The sequence below is a fragment of the Monopterus albus genome, unplaced genomic scaffold, assembly GCF_001952655.1.
Source record: "Monopterus albus unplaced genomic scaffold, M_albus_1.0 scaffold44.1, whole genome shotgun sequence".
Lineage (NCBI taxonomy): Eukaryota > Metazoa > Chordata > Actinopteri > Synbranchiformes > Synbranchidae > Monopterus > Monopterus albus.
In genome coordinates this window covers 1,067,290-1,086,334 of record NW_018127924.1, presented here as the reverse complement: position 1 = coordinate 1,086,334, position 19,045 = coordinate 1,067,290, and the positions used below count along the sequence as shown (strand labels likewise).

Here is a 19,045-nt window from a genome sequence, read left to right as displayed (position 1 = left end):
TGATTTCCACTTAGTTCCAAAAATGGCAGCAAATATCGAGTTATATTCAGAATATTAGATGGAGCTTAAACAACTTAGACGGTTTTTTGTTTTTTATGTTTATTTTAAATTTTTGTTATGAGAAAGAAGCTGCAGAAAAAATTGTGGTTTGAAAAACTGAGTGAAATGATTCATATGGTTAGACTAATTTAGCCAAGAGTTTTATGTAGTATTAAATTAAGTTTTATTTTTCTGTATAGACTCATTTAGTTTATTCTTTGTCCTAGTAGCAACAAGAAAGAATATTTCTAAAGGCGTGAAAGAGGCACTTTTATTTTTACAGTAATGGTTGAGTTCTCTTGGACAAGATTCTTATATTACCCTGAAAAACTAATTGTGCTTTGGTCCTGTACTTTCAGAAGATGACAAACAAATATGGTTTAGAGCAATTACAGAGATTGTACATACCAGTAAGTAAAACATTTTCTTTCCTATTTATTTTATTCCTTAGGGTTTTGTTTTGTTTTTTAGTTTTGATGTTCTGGTACGATGCAGACAGGGGTGGGGGTGGGATGCCAGGGAGTGTTATAAGGGGGTTTGCTGTGTATACAGTGTACAGATTATCGCTTGCTTCTCTGCCTTTAGCATAGAACACACACACAAAAAAAAGACACATTGAACACAGCCATACGATAACTCAAAATAACAGAAGTGTGCTTTCTATGTTGTCTGGAGTGAAAACTGCTTCATACAAGCTGCTAGATGCAAACTGTTCTGGTGTGATGTAAACAAGCAATAACAAGTACTTGAGAATCTCTTGGGGATTTTGTTTTGTTTTTGTAATTTTTGTACAGTTTTCCCAAATATAAAGGACATGTTTTTTGCTCCTGGTTGGGATGCAGTATTAAACACAGTTTTTTATTGCAGTTTGTACCACAAAAGTCTACATCCACAACAGTGTTCCTATTAGATTATGCAGCACTGGCTGGGGCAGGGAGAGTGAAGTATTTTGTGATGACCCCCCCTGCGTTGACACCCTCTCTGCCTCCAGCCGCTCTTCTATAGCAGAGGTCACAGTTAAGACTGCACGGTTCGTGAGACCTCCTCTGACAGACATTTAGCCATATTTTATGACCTCAGGCAGTTAGCTCATTATAAAGTGTTCGGTAATGACATGCTGTTCTTGTGCCCCACTAGGGGTTTGGTTTGAACTCTACAAGATCTAAAGCAAGTCATTTTCTCTAACCTCAAAAATACACTTTCCGCAAAAAGAAGAAAAAATCTTTTTATATGACTTATTTTAACCCAGGACAAACTTGGAGAAAGCCAAATAATTCTCATCTTTCAATTGGATTCCTGAATTGTACCAGCTTGTATTTCCATAGCGACATGACCTGTTGGGCAACATGTGTGGGGGCCCACAGAAAACAAGACTCCACAGTGATGTCATTTAACAGGCTCTAATGTAATAGTTTCAGCATAAAACTGAAAGAGAATCATTCTGAATGTATTGTCATTGAAGACGTAAGGATGTGACCTGTTAACAAGGTGTTAACCATGATTTTTTTTTCTTAAGAGAAAAATTCTCTATGAAACCTGAAGTTGTAGCAAAGTCGATTTTAGGACAAAGGAAGAAGCTGTATGCCATACAGCTGCTCTCATTTAAACATATATATATATATATATTTACAGACTGTTTTGAGTGTAAATGAATGGTCGTGCAGGACAAGCCTTTCTGGGCCATTTTAAAGAATGATTCACAGCCCTTTGCAAATTTCCAAAGATCGTCAGGACTTTAAAAACACTTCAAGCCATGTGGTAGCAGTGCATTTTTTAGCATTTATAATGAGGACGGGTACAAATACACGATTTTTGCCCCTTACACATATCCAGGCTTTGGAGACACTAAACGAAAAATATTTTTCTGTTTTAATTTATGATTTTGAAGAAATGCCCTTTTGTATTGTCTGCAAATTTGGTAGAGCTAAGATGCAACCTTGAAATGCTAAAACCTCTAGCATAATGCCTTAGATTGCGTCCGTTTCCGGTCTTGTACATTACACCGCTGTCTGTATAAATGTGTATAATGTGTACAGTATTGAAAGGGGTCGCTAAGCTCATCTCAGTTACTGGAGACTGTCCCACAGTCACACATTGCTCAGTCATCGCTTTTTTGTTTTGTGGTGGGTTCAAACTGTTATCCCCCCCCCCTCCCACTGTTTGTATGGAAGCGATGATACGTGGAGATATTGAAGCAATATGTAATATACTATATGGGCTTTCTGAAGAAACTTTGTGTGCGATATTTTCTCTGCATTGTTCCCATGAGTCACTGTACACCCGCATTCACCTTTGTACCGCTAGTGTGTGAGCGTTTTATGCAACAAACCACAGTTATGCAAGTTGTGAACTAATATGGCTTCGCTGATGCTATTTGCCATGTAAATAAAGAGTTCTGTTATTGCAGTATTTAATGGAATGACTCTTATTTTGGTGACCGTGAGGAGAGACGGTGGTTTGAGCTCAGAAAACAATTTTAGGCCTTGTTTTACATTTTGTTGTGTTCCGACGCGTTGGTTATAAAACGCACAAATAAGCAATATGTTTAGATTTCTAGTCTGACGCAGCTAAATAATTCAGTTTATAAGCCAAGTTGACTTACTGGATCCAAGGGAGAAGCTAAACAATAAAGAAATAGGAGTTTTAGATCATGGTCCCTGTGCCATAAAGTTTTTGAATACACGCAGAAATTCACGGTGATTCAATGCGAACACCCCAAAATGAAATGTTAAGTATGCCTGTTTATTTATTCGATGTTTACCGGGTTATAAAATATCAAGAATTTAGCCTCGTTATGCAATGGCCGTTCCTAGAAGAGCGTTTAAATAATTTAAGGAAATAAAAACGCAAAGTAGCACGAAGAGCAAACGGTGATCAAACAAAATGACCACGAATCTAAATATCAAGTAGAACTATATAAAAGTCATTTTCAGCTGCACTACTCGTTTTCTAAGATTGGCGTTAGATAAAATATGACTAATAAATGGACCACAAAACTCCACTGGAGGCCTTCGGGTAAAACCTTACCAAGTGCGTGTGTGTTGGGTTTGGGGATGGCCTTCATATGGAAATGTGTGGGGAACCTCTGGGTAGCAGGAAAAGCAGCCTGGTGTTGAGAAGTCACCGGGGGTGGGTTCTGGCTGAGGTGCATTGAGATGCATGAGGTCGAGCTGCGTCCTGGCCAATAGGAAGACGGCACCGGGAAGCATCTCCATCAGACCTAACTGTGTACAGTAGTGTAGGTGGCCTCAGATGACCACACACAGAAAGAGAGGTTCCTCCACTCAGGCCTCCAGAACTAAAATCTGTGAACATGACAGCTCCACTGTGCTTCATCTGCTTTGTTTAGAAAGGTAAGCTGATTTTCCGCCTAAACAAATTTCGCTTCAATATCCCACTGCTACATGGACAGTTACAATCTGTGATATTTACTATTAAATATATATTTTTTAATCATCTTTTATAATTAATATAGATATTGCCATTGGCCTTCTGAAACTGAGACGCATGGCGCACTCCACTCTTTCATTTCTGCTAAATCTTAAATTCTTTGTACGGAACTCTTGGCAATAATATTTCATTTAGAAACATTTCTCCAAGACTTGCTTTGCCGATGTCTTTTTAGAATGACGGCACTGTCATTGCAAAGTCCATAAAAAGGCTTCATTATTGTTGACCTCGGCTCTGGCTGACTCTTCTTTAATTAGTGTCATGACCCTGATTTGTCTTTCTATTTACTGGCTGACTGGTAAACGGTTCCTAAAAACACACTCCATGTTCCAGTCGGTCATTTAAAGCCGCTGATGATGTGCGTCTGGCGTGTGTCCCCTCAGGTGGAAATATTGCAAATTCGGCTCCAATTTCCCAACGATTGAAGTCTTCATCAATAGCTTTGTGTCCAGTGTTTTCATCTGTAGCAGCTGTCCATATATTTGTGGGATTGTCTTTCATTTTTAAAACGAAAGCTTTTATTTTTTCTACTCACGTTTATCAACAGTATTGTAATATTCCCAAAGGAACAACTAATGCGCCCCTCCTAGTTTTCTGTTTATGGTATTTTTTGCATCCCCATATCTTATTGGGATTTGTTGTTTCCATTTAAATGTTTGACGTTTAGTTTTATTTGCTCTGGGGTAATTCGTTGGGATACTAAACGCTTTCTGGAATTAAAATGATCAGTTCAGGTGTGGCCTTTTGCTGTCATGTTTCCTTTTTTAGCTTTCTTGCATTAAACTTTTATAACTCACCCCCGATCCCTCATCCCACCCCCCTCTCTCTGTCTGCTGAAGGATACACCACGTCTCCATTTGAACCTTTGCTTCACCTCCCTGCTGTCACGTCGGTGCACCTGTCCACCATCCCTGTAATGCTGAAGGACAAGAGCTACCAAGCCGGCATGCTGAAAGCCAGTCCCGCCCGGGGCTTCTACCCGCACCCTCTCCCCAGCCCCCATCACTACATGGACTTCTTCCCGCGGACGCACAGCCTCCTCCATCCGCTTAAATCCCTCGGTCGTCTTGTGTCGGACGCCGAAGCATCCCTGCCACTCAATCTTCAGAGCGGAACCCCTCCTTTCCTCGGACAGGGAGGCCACCACGCCTCAGTCCTGCATGAACACATGTTGAACGTCTCCGGAATCCCCTACCTGAGCCAGATGTTGCCCGGACATCCTCTGTACTCCAAACCGGAGGAGCTGGCTGCTGTGGTGACCGAACACGCCGCCGGTCCGCTGTCTTCAGACTTCAGTAGCTGCTCCACTGACAGGTCCTCGTCTACCTCTTCCTCCGCCAACTCACCACCCAAAGACAGTTTGTTTCGCCTCCGTGGCGCAGCGCTCTCACCAGAGAAAACGCGCACGTCTTATAATTTTAGTGAGGACGACTTGTTCACGGTTCTTTACGGTTATTCCAGCAGCCAGGAGCGCAGCGCGGGTCATGCTATCTCTGGAGTGGCCCTGCCCGAAAACTCAGGTGAGACTGTGGTTTTTTCATAGTGAAATGACCAGATGTTAATATAGTCCAATATAAATATATAACTGCATTCTTTAGCCTGTAATTTGGCTTCGTTTGTATCTTGTAAGGAAAATCTTTAAAATAAAGTGCCATTATATCTAACAGCACAATTATATTTATTTAGTTAGCCATCGATAACTGCTTACAGTAGGTTTTATTCCCCATTTACTAACCTGTTTGCTTTCTGTTTCAGTTTCTGACGCTCACATTCTCCCACTGGATAAAGAAACACTTGAGCTTCCAGAAGGTAAGCCCTTATAACACTGTCCACCTTTAAGATGTATGCTTTATTGCCGTGCACAGGTTTGACACTGTGAACTGTGTCGCAGGGTTAACCATCCTCCAAACAGCCTGGGGAAAGATCTCACACTGTGGAGTCTTCACAGACAAAAACAATATATCAAAAGGAATGCGCTTCGGGCCTTTCCAAGGGAAACTGGTCAACACCAGCGAGATTAAAATATACGATGACAACACATTAATGTGGGAGGTAATGCTTTATTTTCCCACGTTCTGGTCCTATAGAAACTACTGACTTCGTTTCCACTCCCCAAATCACTCTCGTTCATCCCTCAGGTGTTTGAGAACGGCCGGTTGAGTCACTTTGTGGATGGCAGGGGAGGATCGGGAAACTGGATGTCTTTGGTGAAGTGTGCTCGTTTTCCTGAAGAGCAGAACCTGATTGCTGTTCAGGTCCAGGGCCAGATCTTCTACGAGGCTTGCAAAGAGATCAGGCCGGGCCAGGAGCTGCTGGTGTGGTATGGAGACTGCTACATGCAGTTCCTCGGCATCCCACTCACCCTGAAAGACCCCAGAGAGGACAACAACGTGGCTCCGCCCACTGAAGGTCTGGAATTCTGCTCGTCATACAGCCTATTGTCATTATGATTGTCCCTACTGTATATCCATTATTAATTTACAAGGTATAAAGACCCAGGCAAGTGAGTATTTTGTGATATCGGGCTATACAAATAAAAACTGACTTGATTGTACCTTTGTGTTGCTTTGACTCGGGTTTAATCAAGTCCCTCTTTTCCCCCAGATGCTGGTGAAGGGTTCAAGTGTGACAGATGTGGCAAGGTGTTTGCATACAAATACTACAGAGACAAACATCTGAAGTACACACGCTGCGTGGACCAGGGCGACAGAAAGTTCCCCTGTCACCTCTGCAACAGATCTTTCGAGAAGAGAGACAGATTAAGGATCCACATCTTACATGTTCACGAGAAACACAGGCCTCACAAGGTATGTTATGTCTGTTGCAGTCACTGTACAGTACAGTGCAGGTCATTACATCATTGCATTAGGCAGCAGGGTCGATAGGTGCTTGCAAATGTATGTGTGCAGCTGATAGATGAGCTCCCTGCAGCGTCACGTCGAGCCGGATGCTTCGGATCTTTACTTGGCCTCATAAAAAGGCAAATTACTGTAAGACATCTACTTGGTGGCAACAACAGCCAACAGCATTAGAATCAAGTGACACTAACAAAATTAATTATAAAAAAAGTTCATGTTTTAACCTATTAGAAGTTGTTATCCACAATACTTTAAGTAAAATACATTTTAAACTACAATCAACTCGTCCACAAAAATGTAAACAAGTTCGGGTTATTTTCCCTAAAACATATCCAGTTGAAATGACTGTCTACTTGTGTCTTGTGTGATCTGCAGTGCTCAGTGTGTGGAAAGAGTTTCTCACAGTCTTCCAGTCTCAACAAACACATGCGTGTGCACTCTGGAGAGAGGCCATACAAGTGTGTGTACTGCAACAAGGTAAGCAGCCAGCAGCCAAGACAAATTCAACTTAGTGTACCCTGAAATTCACAGTATCCTGCTTAAAAAAGAGTTACCAGAAGGCATATGAGGTATGTGGTGTCTAATCTCCCCTTATAAACCGAAATGACTTCAGATATTCTGTAAAATGTGAATTGTAGTTTGTTACGTTTTTATAATTTGATTTATGTTGTTTCTGACCAGAAAACAGGACGCGTTGAATTGTTTAATTGTTATAGTCATTCTCACACGGAATCGCATAATGTAGGCTAAAGGTACGGAAAACTGTATAACACTTTTATTTAGGAAATAAACTAAAGAGAACTGTACAGAAATAGTCTTCCTATGTCTACAGGAGGCCTTCTCCTAACTCGTGTTTTCTTTATTATTTTTTTTTAAATACAGGTATGGCTTATATAAAAGTTTTTAGATCCCCCCGTTATATCTGTATAGCTACCTCCAGACTCCTTCGGCTCTTCTCTTCTTCTACGCTTCTTTTAAACCCGGAAGTTTTGATGGTGCATTTGGCACGAGCCCCTCGTTATTGTGTCTCTCAGGGGCGCGCTCCATGGAGACACTTACATGCTAATTACGGCCAGATGTACACCCACGCCTTTGTCTTCCGAGATTAGACTTTTAATTTACAGCGCTGGAATGAGCAGAAGTGTTTTGTCCCTTCTTCTGCAGTCTTCCCCCTTTTACACACTCAGAGGAGGTTTCTGTTCAACCTTCTCATTGACTGCGCGGTTTAAGAAACACACCACGGTTTCCACCCACTTAAATGGTTGTTGCACTGCTTTCATGAAAACCATGCAACAGAAACGATCAAATATAATTGGTAACCCATATTCTTTCAGTTTTTTTTTTTTGTATTAGTCATCATTAAACCAAGTTATTTTGCGGCAAAGCGCTAATGATAAGGTGAGCCGTGTTGAAGTTGCTTATCAAAACAGGCCCAGGATTTACTTATTTGTGCATTTATTTGCTTATCCTTTTGTCATCAACGTAACGGTCATTGTGTATTTAAAACGAAAAAAGGCAAAAAATGGGATCCAATCTGCTTCCAGGCCTTCACTGCCTCCAGTATTCTGCGCACACACATCCGCCAACACTCCGGAGAGCGACCCTTCAAGTGCAAGCACTGCGGGAAGGCCTTCGCCTCCCACGCCGCCCACGACAGCCACGTCCGGCGGACCCACGCCAAAGACAAGCCGTACGCCTGCGACCTCTGTGGAGCTTCTTTCCAAGAGGAGCAGGAGCTAAAATATCATATTAAAAGTCACAAAAGTAAGGACTTAACAGGAGGCTAACTCCTTTTCATTGTGCTTAGAATTTGAAGTTGTCTTTAGGGGAATTATGAACGCTTTAAAATAATGCACGTAATTTAATTTGTTAAATTTGACTTTAAATCCAGAAAATCTTTAGTAAGTGCAATCTATTAATGCTATAAACGTGGGAGTGTCTGTTAATTGCGGATATCGCACATATAAATTAACGCTTTAAAAAAAAGCTGTTGTTTGCACGAAAAATGTTGGTTTCTTCCAAATTCATTTACAAGCTTTTTAAAATTTGTTTTGGGGAAATAAATGCTGTAGCCCGAAAAGGGGTAATGTTGCATCATTTCCTTGTGTTTAAACATTGGTTATTTCTTTTCTCTCGCCGCAGAAAGACAAATCTCGGACAGCACAGCCTTCCCAGCTTCTCCAGGGAGTGGACTTCAGGAGGACTCCGGGTGTCTAGTGAAGGACAATCCGAAAATACAAAAAAGCGCCGGACAAAGCTTTTCTTACACCGGGTTAACAGTTTTAAACCCGGAATACCGGCCCTGGAACTAGTCTCGCCTGCATGAGCTAAACTATACCTCGTAAATGATTCTAATCGTGTGTAATAGGGTATTTTTGGAGGATATTGGATGATGTGTTTTTACAGAAACCTTGGCGATTATTAAGGATGTCAGGATCTAGTAGTAGTCCTCTAGGTAAAAGCTGCTCAAGAAAAAAAAGAGCTCTGTAATAAAGCTAATTAAATGGGCTCATTTTAATTTAAATTGTTGGCAAAATGTGTCGAAATCTATTTATTATATGTGGAAAATATGTTGTGTGTTGTGTCGTGTTGTGGCTTAAAGCTTTCACTCTGCGATGGTATTGTGAACCCAGTAGGTAACATAGGCTAATAATAATAACAACCAAAACTATTATTTTTATTTGTTGTTATTATTAGCTAAAGTTTCTCATCATTAACGCTTGAAAAGCAAAGCTATTTTTATCACTGTAGATTTGAGCCTATTTGTGTATAAACTAAATGTTACCTTCTCTTAATTTATGATGCTGCCTACTATAATATTTTGTACTGTACTGTAAAGCTGCAAAAGCAATTGAAAGTGTCCTCGTTTGTTGTCTGTGCGTGTTTGCTCTTTCATGAATAACAAATAAAACATCAGCGCATGGAAACGAGATCGCCGGTCTTATGTCCGCATTGAACTGGGCTTTAAAATTATAAATGCAAACGAATCAGTTGGCTAAAAACAAATTTATACAGCAGGAGATGTTTCTTAAGGTTTGGCTGTGAGGGCATTTTAAAAGGTAAATAATATACATAGCTATATAATGTTCACCAGTCAAGTTAAATAGTGTTTGTATATATCTGGGTTACTATTTTGTAGAGAGTTGTTTCGTCCTGTGGGCTGTAGCTCATTTTTACTCTGTGCCCAAGTCCAGTCTAGCGCACCGGTCAGCGCTTGTGCCTTTTTGTGCTTTTTATTCATGTGATGAAGTGCAGGCTGCATGTTGACAGTAAAAATGAACAAACTCCACTGGACTAAATGAATGACAATAGAGTGCGGCAGTAAGGTGGTCTATTGCTCCACACACAAAGAAGCCTGCCATGACTGACCCTGTCACCAACTGGCCCACATGTGTTCTCCTGAGATCAGACAGTCAGATTTTGGCAACTGACTACATCTGTCAGTATTTTGGGGTTAATTTGACAAAAGCCTCAATTAGTACTGTGGTGGTGCCAGCATGTACGGTCTGACAAATGACAGTGTCCGGTCTTTGTCTGGCTGCTCTGCATTGTCACCTTTAACCTCCGGGTCACCATTCTTCACACTGCCAGCATGTAGTGAGAAGCAACACTGCAATGACAAAGATGAGAGAGGATTAGAAAGATGTGCTGCCTCAAAGCATAACAGATGAAACTGATGATTTTGCCTACATGATGCAGATGACTAACTGATGATTTTGCCTACATGATGCAGCTCAGATGACGTCTTGTTTTGCCAACAGATTACAGTGCTATAGAACAAGCATGTCACATTTCTGTACATCTTTGTGGACTGTCTGCAAGAAGAAACCCACTGAAGTCAGTACAACTCCGCTCAGCCTCTCTGTTTATTTTCTATAATGAATGGACAGCAACCTTTGGGGTCAGGGGTCGCCTTCTTTCTCACTGTTTAACAGCCTCCCTCTGCCTTCAAATAGCCAAAATATGGATGCTTGAACAAGTGGAGATCAACCTTCACAGGACTTGCCCCTCCCATGTATACAACCCTGGAGCCTCCATGAAGGGACCTGTGGTGAAAAGAGAGGATACTCCCCTTTGTGTCCTCCCAGGAGCAGAGGGGTGCAGGAGACAAAAGGACAAAAGACAAAAAAGAAAGACAGGAGAAAAAAGGAGAATGAGCTGCCAGAGCTGAAATACTTAGACTGTTAGCAAGTCGTGCTAAAAGACTGGTTTTACTAGCACCTCTCTGATTGGCTGATTTAGGACTTGAGGCTTGGCATGGAACAATTTTTATCGGGGTCATTTATATAAATTGATTTCACACTTAACCTCCTGACAAGTTAACAGGGCCTTTTGGGGGCTGTCCATCAGATTAATCTTTATATTAATGTTATATTAATGATAGGAGCAGTGGATGTTTATAACTAATGTTTGCTGGCATTAATTCACTCTGAGGTAAAAGCAAGGACCCGTAATTCTCTCCAAAACAATAGTTAATGCTTTATAACTCTGAAATCAATCTATTAATATGGCCACAGCTGAATTTAATGTTGTGATTAATTTATAATGTTTATTGATATAAAGGAGATATTGTTGTTGCAGGGATATTTTCCCATTTGAGGCCACCTGTGAGCTTCAGATGTGTAAAATAGATTTTTGCATACAGCAGGATGAATAGAAATTCTTTTCTTTTCTCAGTCTGTTAACCTAGAGGAGCTGAGTAGTCAGATATTCTGATGTTTTATCTTCTATTGATTGCCTAATAGCTGTTAGTGTGTGTGCACGCTCGCTGTAGTCTGGCTGATGTTGAGGCTATAGCCCTTGCTCCAGACAGGCCTCAGACTCTCAGCTGAGTGGACCATAACCACACAAGCTCTCTGTCCATCTGTGCCTCAGTCTGCCTCAAACCACATGAAAACTCTGTGATGATGAAGATGAGGGTGAGCTCTGAAATGTGTTACTTTTTTTACTTTTTCTTAAATAACTGTGCGTGATCTTACAGTAAATGACATCTGCCCCCCACCCCCCACCCCGTCAGTGTGTACTGTCCAAAATTACACTTGTTTTGGGACATTCAAGCTCAGCTGAGCTCCGTAATGAGAGTGGATCCACACCCAGTGCTTTTCTTGCATTTTATTGTTTTGTCTTTGTCATGTCTTGGGTTTCGTTCCGCTGAAAACCTTCCAAAAAAGATACTTTTAATCTGTTCATGGATTTAGAGAACATTGCAGCACTGCAAATCTACTAGAAATGTATTTCTGGCCAATGCATATAATTTTATCTCATTTATATTGTTTTATGTTTTTCAATTGTCTTAAAATTCTAACATATTTCCCCACAACATGTAAGTATGTATGTATGGTGACTGTTTGAAAGGCTCTATATTATTATAAACTGCTTTTTCATCCAGTGATTTATTTATGTCCAACAGACTATCTTTTTTGATGTTGACTGTAAGAAAAATGAAAAAATTTCTATCAATATTTTGTTGTTTTTGTCTTATAATTCTATCCCTTACTAAATCCAATAAGTGTTTGCAGTAAATCTAAACAAGTAATATTGCCTTGTTGTCTTCATTATCTTCAAATAATATTTTAGATTTAATGTCAAATTGTAGTAGGGGTCAGTACACTAATAGTAGATGCAGCTGGTTTCGGAGGCGGATTTTTGCTTAACTGCCTTAATTCTCAGCTTTATTCCAAAATTTAGTTTGACCTCACTGAGATTACAGTGCCATGTTACCTCTGGGTCTCCTGCCTTAAAGAAACATTTGAGTTAAGCCATTTAGGTTTCAATGGATCCACTGATCTGTGCCCAAACTCACAGTGGATGTTAAAGCTGGAGGCACACAGAGGCCCCTTGGCCTACATGCTGCTGACTGGATGAAAGACAAATCAAAGTCTGCAAAGCCTCTCCATGTTACTGTGTGTGTCTTCTATGGTGGGACAGATGCATGAGGTGGGCAGATGGCCTTATCCTTTTCTGTGGGGGCTGGTGTGAGGTTCCACTGTGGTCCCATGGGGCAACATATTTTGGCTTACACACACACATACTCACACTCCTCCTCAATCCCCAGCAACTCTAAACCACAAAATCTGCTGCATACCTGAGCTTAAAGTCACCTGGGATCAATTCATCAGTCCATCCATTTACAGTATCTATCATGGTTGTAAGAGAACTAACAAGAACTTTATTTCCTGGCTCCTGTTTAAACTATTTAACCCCTGATGGACCACAGAGCTCTTCTTTTAGGCTGATTCATATGCAACCTCGCTGAAAGGAAGGCTTGTAGGCTGACATCTGGCATTGTCATTCAGGATGTTAGAAAGTGTTACATGGTTCTTCTCCCCATGCATCATGCTTTACAATAGTTCTCAGTGTGCTATTTGTGTGTCTTTATGCATAAGACTGTATATACCCAACTGTTATTCCTCTGGGTGATTAAGCTAGCAGTAGGGTAGTGAGAAGAGGAGCTACTGTTACAATACTGCCTCCCTCACACACTTCTGTTTCTGAATCACCCTGCATTTTCTGCTTCTTGTCTGACTGTGTGTTTGTGTGTGTGTATGCATCTTTATAAATGACTTGAAACTGTGGTTCATCAACAAATCATCTGACAAAAAAAGACATGCAAAATGCAAATAAGTACCCCCACAAAATTCTTGAATTTAGATGTTTTCTACAAGCAGTTGTCGGTGCAACTGATATTTCAGGAAACATAGTTTAGGTTTTCAGAGATGGGAGGGGCAGTGAAATGTTACAAAGCTCAAGAATGTGTAGTTTTTAGTAGTAAACAGACTGCACGTGTTATCCCTGAGGGGCAGGACTTACAACATATGGAGACTATATTCTAGCCACATGTGCATCCATGCACACACGAGGTGACCTCCCTGACTTTAAAGATGTTTGCTGGTAGGCCATCTAATCCTAACTAAGCTGTCCATTTAGATGAACACTTAGACAGCAGCACTCATGTATGGTGCACATCGACTCTGCAGCATCCTGTCAAATAGAGATGTTTGCTTTGTCTTTGTTACTGTTATAGAGGAGGTGAATTGGGGGATGGAGTATGTCTTACACACAAGAGATAAAGATTTAGACTAAATCCCATTTCATATGTATCATATGTAGCTGCATTATGAGCAGAAAAAGAAGTGTCAGGATGGAGTGATAGATTTTATCCATTTTAATGTAGATCAGCCTATAAACACTCTTGGTTTTTCTTCAGCTCCCTTGTTCTCTTCATTTCTTCTTCCAGGAGAATGCACAGTCACCAGCCACACAAGCCAGCTGATGATCAATTCCCCCACAGACCATCATGAGAGTACACGAGTAAGCCACAGTGCCCTATAACCATGCAAACCAAGCCCCCATACATCTTTACACACACTCACATGCATGGATAAATTGAACATGCACATCGAGCAAAAGCACAAAAATCTACACATGCATGCCCATTGGTGTGTTTATGTATATACACAACATGTCATGCAGACACATACATACTGTATAATGTGATGGGCAGAGGGGGCTCCATAGCCATCAATAGCTGTCAGTCACTTTTAAGAAAGCTAACAGCACAGATACAAGGAAGGACACCTGCTTTATCAGCCAGTTAGTCTGCTCCTCCGCTTATCACCTCCTCTGCCTCACACCACCTTCCCTAATACAGCTGCTCTTTTAACCTATGGTTTGATTTGGGGAAACAACATCACAGCTGAAGGAATTTTATGTGCGAGGCAAAGAATGAACACTGGATGGTGATTTTACGTCTAAATCTGTGCAAACCTGAACTGATGGTTTGTGTACCTTTTCCCATATGCTGCTTTATACTGGAGCTGCCTTGTGTCACAAGACAAATTTCAGATTTTATCTGATAAAAGTGTTATCATATTGTATCATTTACCTAATCCACTGTGTCTTGCAGGTGATCCTGAACACTTTCTACTACCATCACCTAATTTTTGCACCTACTAGAAGTGATATAGCAATCTTTTCAGGCCTTACAACTAATACAGCTTTACATCATATTTGTTATCATTCACAAATTTTTGATTTGATTTTATTAGTCTTTAGTTATTCCAAATCTTGTTTGGTTAGTGAGAGTTAGATTTTAGGTCCTTTTATGTTGCCTTTCTTTAGCCAGGGTCACAGAATTTTAAAACTAAATTTATTTTTATTTCTTGACAGTTGATGGTGATGAGGCAGTAGCTGTATGTTTTGAACAATGCCCCAAATTAGAATTTAACCCTGCTCTGTGTTGAAAGTCTTGTCATGTAGGAAGCCACAAGGAACAGATCTGTAACAGAAGCTAATTCTGATGCATTGAAATCAGGGTCAACAACCTCCTCTTTCAGGATCTACCGCTTCCTTCCCCTGCCTTTTAAAAAATCAGTTTTCTAACCAGGTTATTTAGTCTACTTTGCTATTACAGCTACACCTCTGTTGTTTACATGACAATTGACCATGACCCTAGGCAGCTCCCAAATGTCTGCAGGGGCTAACGGGAAAAGAAGCTAAAAGACCCTGGGGTGCGGATGTTTAGCAGTAACCTCAGGGCTGGAATGACTGTTTAAGCACCTGATGCTTTACCATGGTTCCAGTGTGGAGATTACAGAGAGATAAAGTCTTAAGGTTTTAAACCTGCTCATCCAACAGACAAGAGGCCATCCTTCAACATCGAGTGTGTTGACAGTGATGGAAAAGTAGAGTGTGAAGGATGAGGTGGACACTGAGTGCACTACCACAGCTAAGAGTATGTGTACTTCTGTTAGGTGTGTCACGCTGAGTGTTCCTTGATTGTGTGTGCGTGTTCTGCCACAGGAAAGTGTCTTGGCCCTGGAGCCACAGACCCCCCAACACTGAGTCATGATGGCCTTTTGACAGTAGAGCTGAAAGACAAATGCCCCTGTCCTACTGAAACATTCATGAAGCCTTATGACCCTCTCCTCTACCTAATGTACCCTAACAGGCCTTTATGGCTTCTCTCTAGCCTAGCGCCACCTTAGTGCTGCTTCCCGGCATCTAACTTCTTAACACCCTGCCACCCACTGCTTTTTATGCAGTTCATCAGTTTGTTGGAGAAGTCTTGCCCTGGTAAGTTTTCCTGAGAGGACAAAGGACAGCTGCAGGTATGTGGTTGTGTCAGTACGCTCCATGTCTTCGGGGGGCATTTCGGGCTGACGTTGTTGTACAGTATGCTTCCAGTTTCACATTGGCCTCCTTGTTGTTTCTCCTCTCCTTCACGTTTGGTCATTAACAGTCCTTGAAATCTGACACCTAAAGAGTCCATTGATCTGTTAAGATTGTCACTTTAAAAAAAGCCCCATTAGGGTTTAAGGTTTGACAGTTGATATCAACATCCTTTAGTGCTGTGACAGGCTTAAATGCATTGTGCCCCTACCCATTACACATACACATATAAGGTGAAAAAGGTGAGAGGAAGGGGCTGTAAAAGACTGCCACATGCAGAATTTGAATTTTTAACAAGCCAGAGACAACTCAAGTCCAAAGAGAGACAACAAATGAAAGAAAACTACAGTAAACCTTCCTGCATTGAACAGAATGACCTCATCTTGGCACTGGGGCTCAACACTGTGTCCTCTGTGTGTGTCCACCCTGTGTAGGTCCACAGGGGGATCTGGCCTGAGCAGTGTGTTTTACTATTCCCTTAGCCTCCCTACTGTGTTTACCTCTTCGTGGTAAAAATGCCATATGCTAAATGGGCTTGTGTTACAGCTCTGGTTACCAGGCGGGACATCGGCCCCACACACACTCCAACATTAAGCACAGTGGATATCTAAGGCATATCCAAGCCTATAAAGTGGAGCCTCATTGATCTGTTTATGCTTTGGTAACAAACTCCAACACTTAAGATTCATCTCTGCCGCAGACAATCTTCTGATGATCATTGATTCATCTGGTAACACCAGACCACTTAATTAGTGGCGGCAATCATTACTGCTTTTTGTAATCAATCCTTATCAAAGCATTACCTCATGACATTTGCCATTTCAATAATGCAACCCAATAAATATTGTTGGTGTGTTGGTAAAATAGACCTGTTTGTGTGTTTTTTAAAACTTGATATTCAGCATTTGAAAAAACCAAACCCTCACTTAATACAAACTATACATCCTAGACTACATTATTGACGATGCTCTTATTGACTGAGGTAATAGAAGTCAGGATACGGTAAGAGTCCGTCTATATGTCTGACAGCGTACATTCAACAGAAGAAAATTGCAGTGCTTTGCAAGAATTTTCTTCATTTCAGGATTTATTTTCTAGTGGTCCCTCCTGAGTGCTGAAATTATGGATATCAAACTCCTGCCTACTGTAGCTTCTTTATGGATTTTAAAACACACAAACACATTATTCTTAAAATCCATTAAAAAAGCTAATTTCCTAATGTTTATTCATTGTCCAAGGCTTTCTCCAATTAAAACATTTTATCGAAGGATTTATTTGTTATCTTTCAAACACTACAGTATAAAACAGTTCCTGTGAAAGATGTTTTTTTACTATGTTAAGAATATGAATGACATTTTCACTTATCTTTATTATTATTTTTTAAATTATTTGTTATATGGTATTGACATTAGGGTAGAAGGACAGTATGTCAGAAACAAGGCATGATAAAATGTGCAATCAGAAGTTTCCAAACTTTTTAAAATTTGAATTTTAAGTCTCCATTGAAATAAATGATCATCAACACAGGATAAAGCTAAATCACTGAATAAAATATAAGTTTTGATGAGGCAAGGTGACTGCAGGACAGGCAACGCTGAGCACAGACAAACATCTGACTTGAGTACATCATTTTAGACCTATATTTGGTCCTTCTCTCAGCTCTGCTGCCACACGGCTCTGTAGGCTCCAGCGGCAAATCAATGCCTCTGAAAGGGAGCTGACCTGCAGCCACATTAATGGTGCACACATCATCCTAAAGGGCCCTTCCCAGAAGACCTTCCTGCTCACACTCTCACACATGCTCAAAACACACCAGCCAGCAGAGGGGAATCAGAGGTCAATAGAGGTTATGCCACAGCTAGTCTTGTTTGGCCTAGCCAGGCCCGCTAACAGTCAAAGGTTTACATTACAGAGTGCTGTTCATTAAGGACCCTGACAAAACCAGAGATAGACATTAGGGAGTGTGCGGGGGATATCATATGATCTCCTTTTTCTCTGCAACAGGAAGCATCTGTTTTCTTGACATAAAAAAAACACACCTTTTATCCCTCTTGTGTATGTGTGTGTGACTGAATCTGCAGCAAAATAAATAATGAATATGGGAAGAGAAAAGAGGAAAATGTCTTTTCCCCCATGGCACCAGTGTGCAGACAGACATGTGGCACCTTTATCAGTCATCGTGTCCTATTCTAAGGATTACCAGTTAAGATGTCACCTTCACACAAAATCTGTTCACAACTGTACTGGCTACACACATACTGAGTGCTTCCATTGGAGGTCGAATTAGCTTCAATGATGAGCCTCTCATTTCTGGAGCTGAAAGGCCTTCTCTGGGGATTAGGGTTTAGATGTGACCCTTCTTGATAAACTGGCTACTGGATCAGAAGGCTTCCTAAGCATAAGTGAGTAGTGGGAGACTAGTTAGTGTTTGAGGGGTGTTTCCTGCAGCTGATATAAACAACAATGATTCATTCAGGATCAGTTCTAACCAAAAGAACTGAATGTGTTTGCAAAAGTGACAATGAGGATAAGGGCAGAAAGCTGTACAACCGCTGCAACTGAAGTTAGTCCAGAACATTAGTCCACCTCCGCTCTGCACAGACCGCCAGGACTGGTTACACACTCTAATCGAGTGTGTTGATTTCATCCCTGCTGCCAGTGTGGAGGGCAGAACCATTGCAGTTCCCCCTCTGTCCTTGCAGTGTTCAGGCCCAGCGCCTTATTGATCAGAATGAGTCAGTTAATAAGCTTTAGACTCATTCATCAGTTGGGTAGAGACTGGAACTGCACACGGCAGGCTTAATCAAGTCATCAGTGCCCATCAAGCATGAACACAGTAATTAAAGGAAGAGAGAACATGGAGATGAGAGAGGAGAAGAGCGGGGGTCTATAGGGTTTGCCTTGGAAAGAGATAGAGAACTTCAGTGCTCCATTTATAAAGCACCGATTTATAAAGACAGTGGCTGAGGAGCAACACAGTTACAGTCATCATTCTTTCTTTTTTGCCGTGAGCAGCTCTCACATTAATCTAGCCTAAGTTAATCAACCACTGAAATACAATCAACCAGGTGATACAAACAGTGACCCGAAGACAGACAATTCATCCCGTTTTGAGCAGGCCCTTCTATACAAACACACACACATAAACAAGAGAAAGAACAACAACCACCCCCTCCTCCATTTAATGACACACAGCCGAGGAAATCACTAATAATCATCATCATCATCATCACCTTCAATATTTCACCACTGCAACAGAGTTGTCATATAAAACCAAAAGACTGAGCTCATTTGGCTTTTGCTGGGGCTGGTCAGATTTACAGCAGCAGCTGTGAGCAATGATGCTCCTCTGTAAACAAAGGCCATCAGCCCTGTCTGGAGCCAGGGAGGAGAAAGGCAGGGGAAGCTCTAATGGGGAAGAGGCTCTGATTTAGAGGATGTGGCTCCTCAGTGTAGCCACAGAGGTAACTGTGTGTGAATTATGTAAACTGGAGCTGCTCTTTAAGGTCAGGGTCACTTATAATAGG

General features: G+C 41.1%; 1 protein-coding gene across 1 annotated transcript; it reads left to right on the top strand.

Moving 5' to 3' along the window:
- The first annotated feature begins 3,318 nt into the window (after positions 1–3,318).
- On the top strand, positions 3,319–9,214 carry prdm14 (PR domain containing 14). Its single transcript, XM_020600037.1, has 9 exons — positions 3,319–3,392; positions 4,329–5,009; positions 5,245–5,298; positions 5,381–5,541; positions 5,628–5,898; positions 6,094–6,296; positions 6,723–6,824; positions 7,892–8,111; positions 8,490–9,214. The coding sequence occupies exons 2-9, from the start codon at positions 4,406–4,408 to the stop codon at positions 8,657–8,659; spliced, it is 1,785 nt and encodes a 594-aa protein (XP_020455693.1). The 5' UTR covers positions 3,319–3,392; positions 4,329–4,405; the 3' UTR covers positions 8,660–9,214.
- The last annotated feature ends 9,831 nt before the right edge of the window (positions 9,215–19,045 follow it).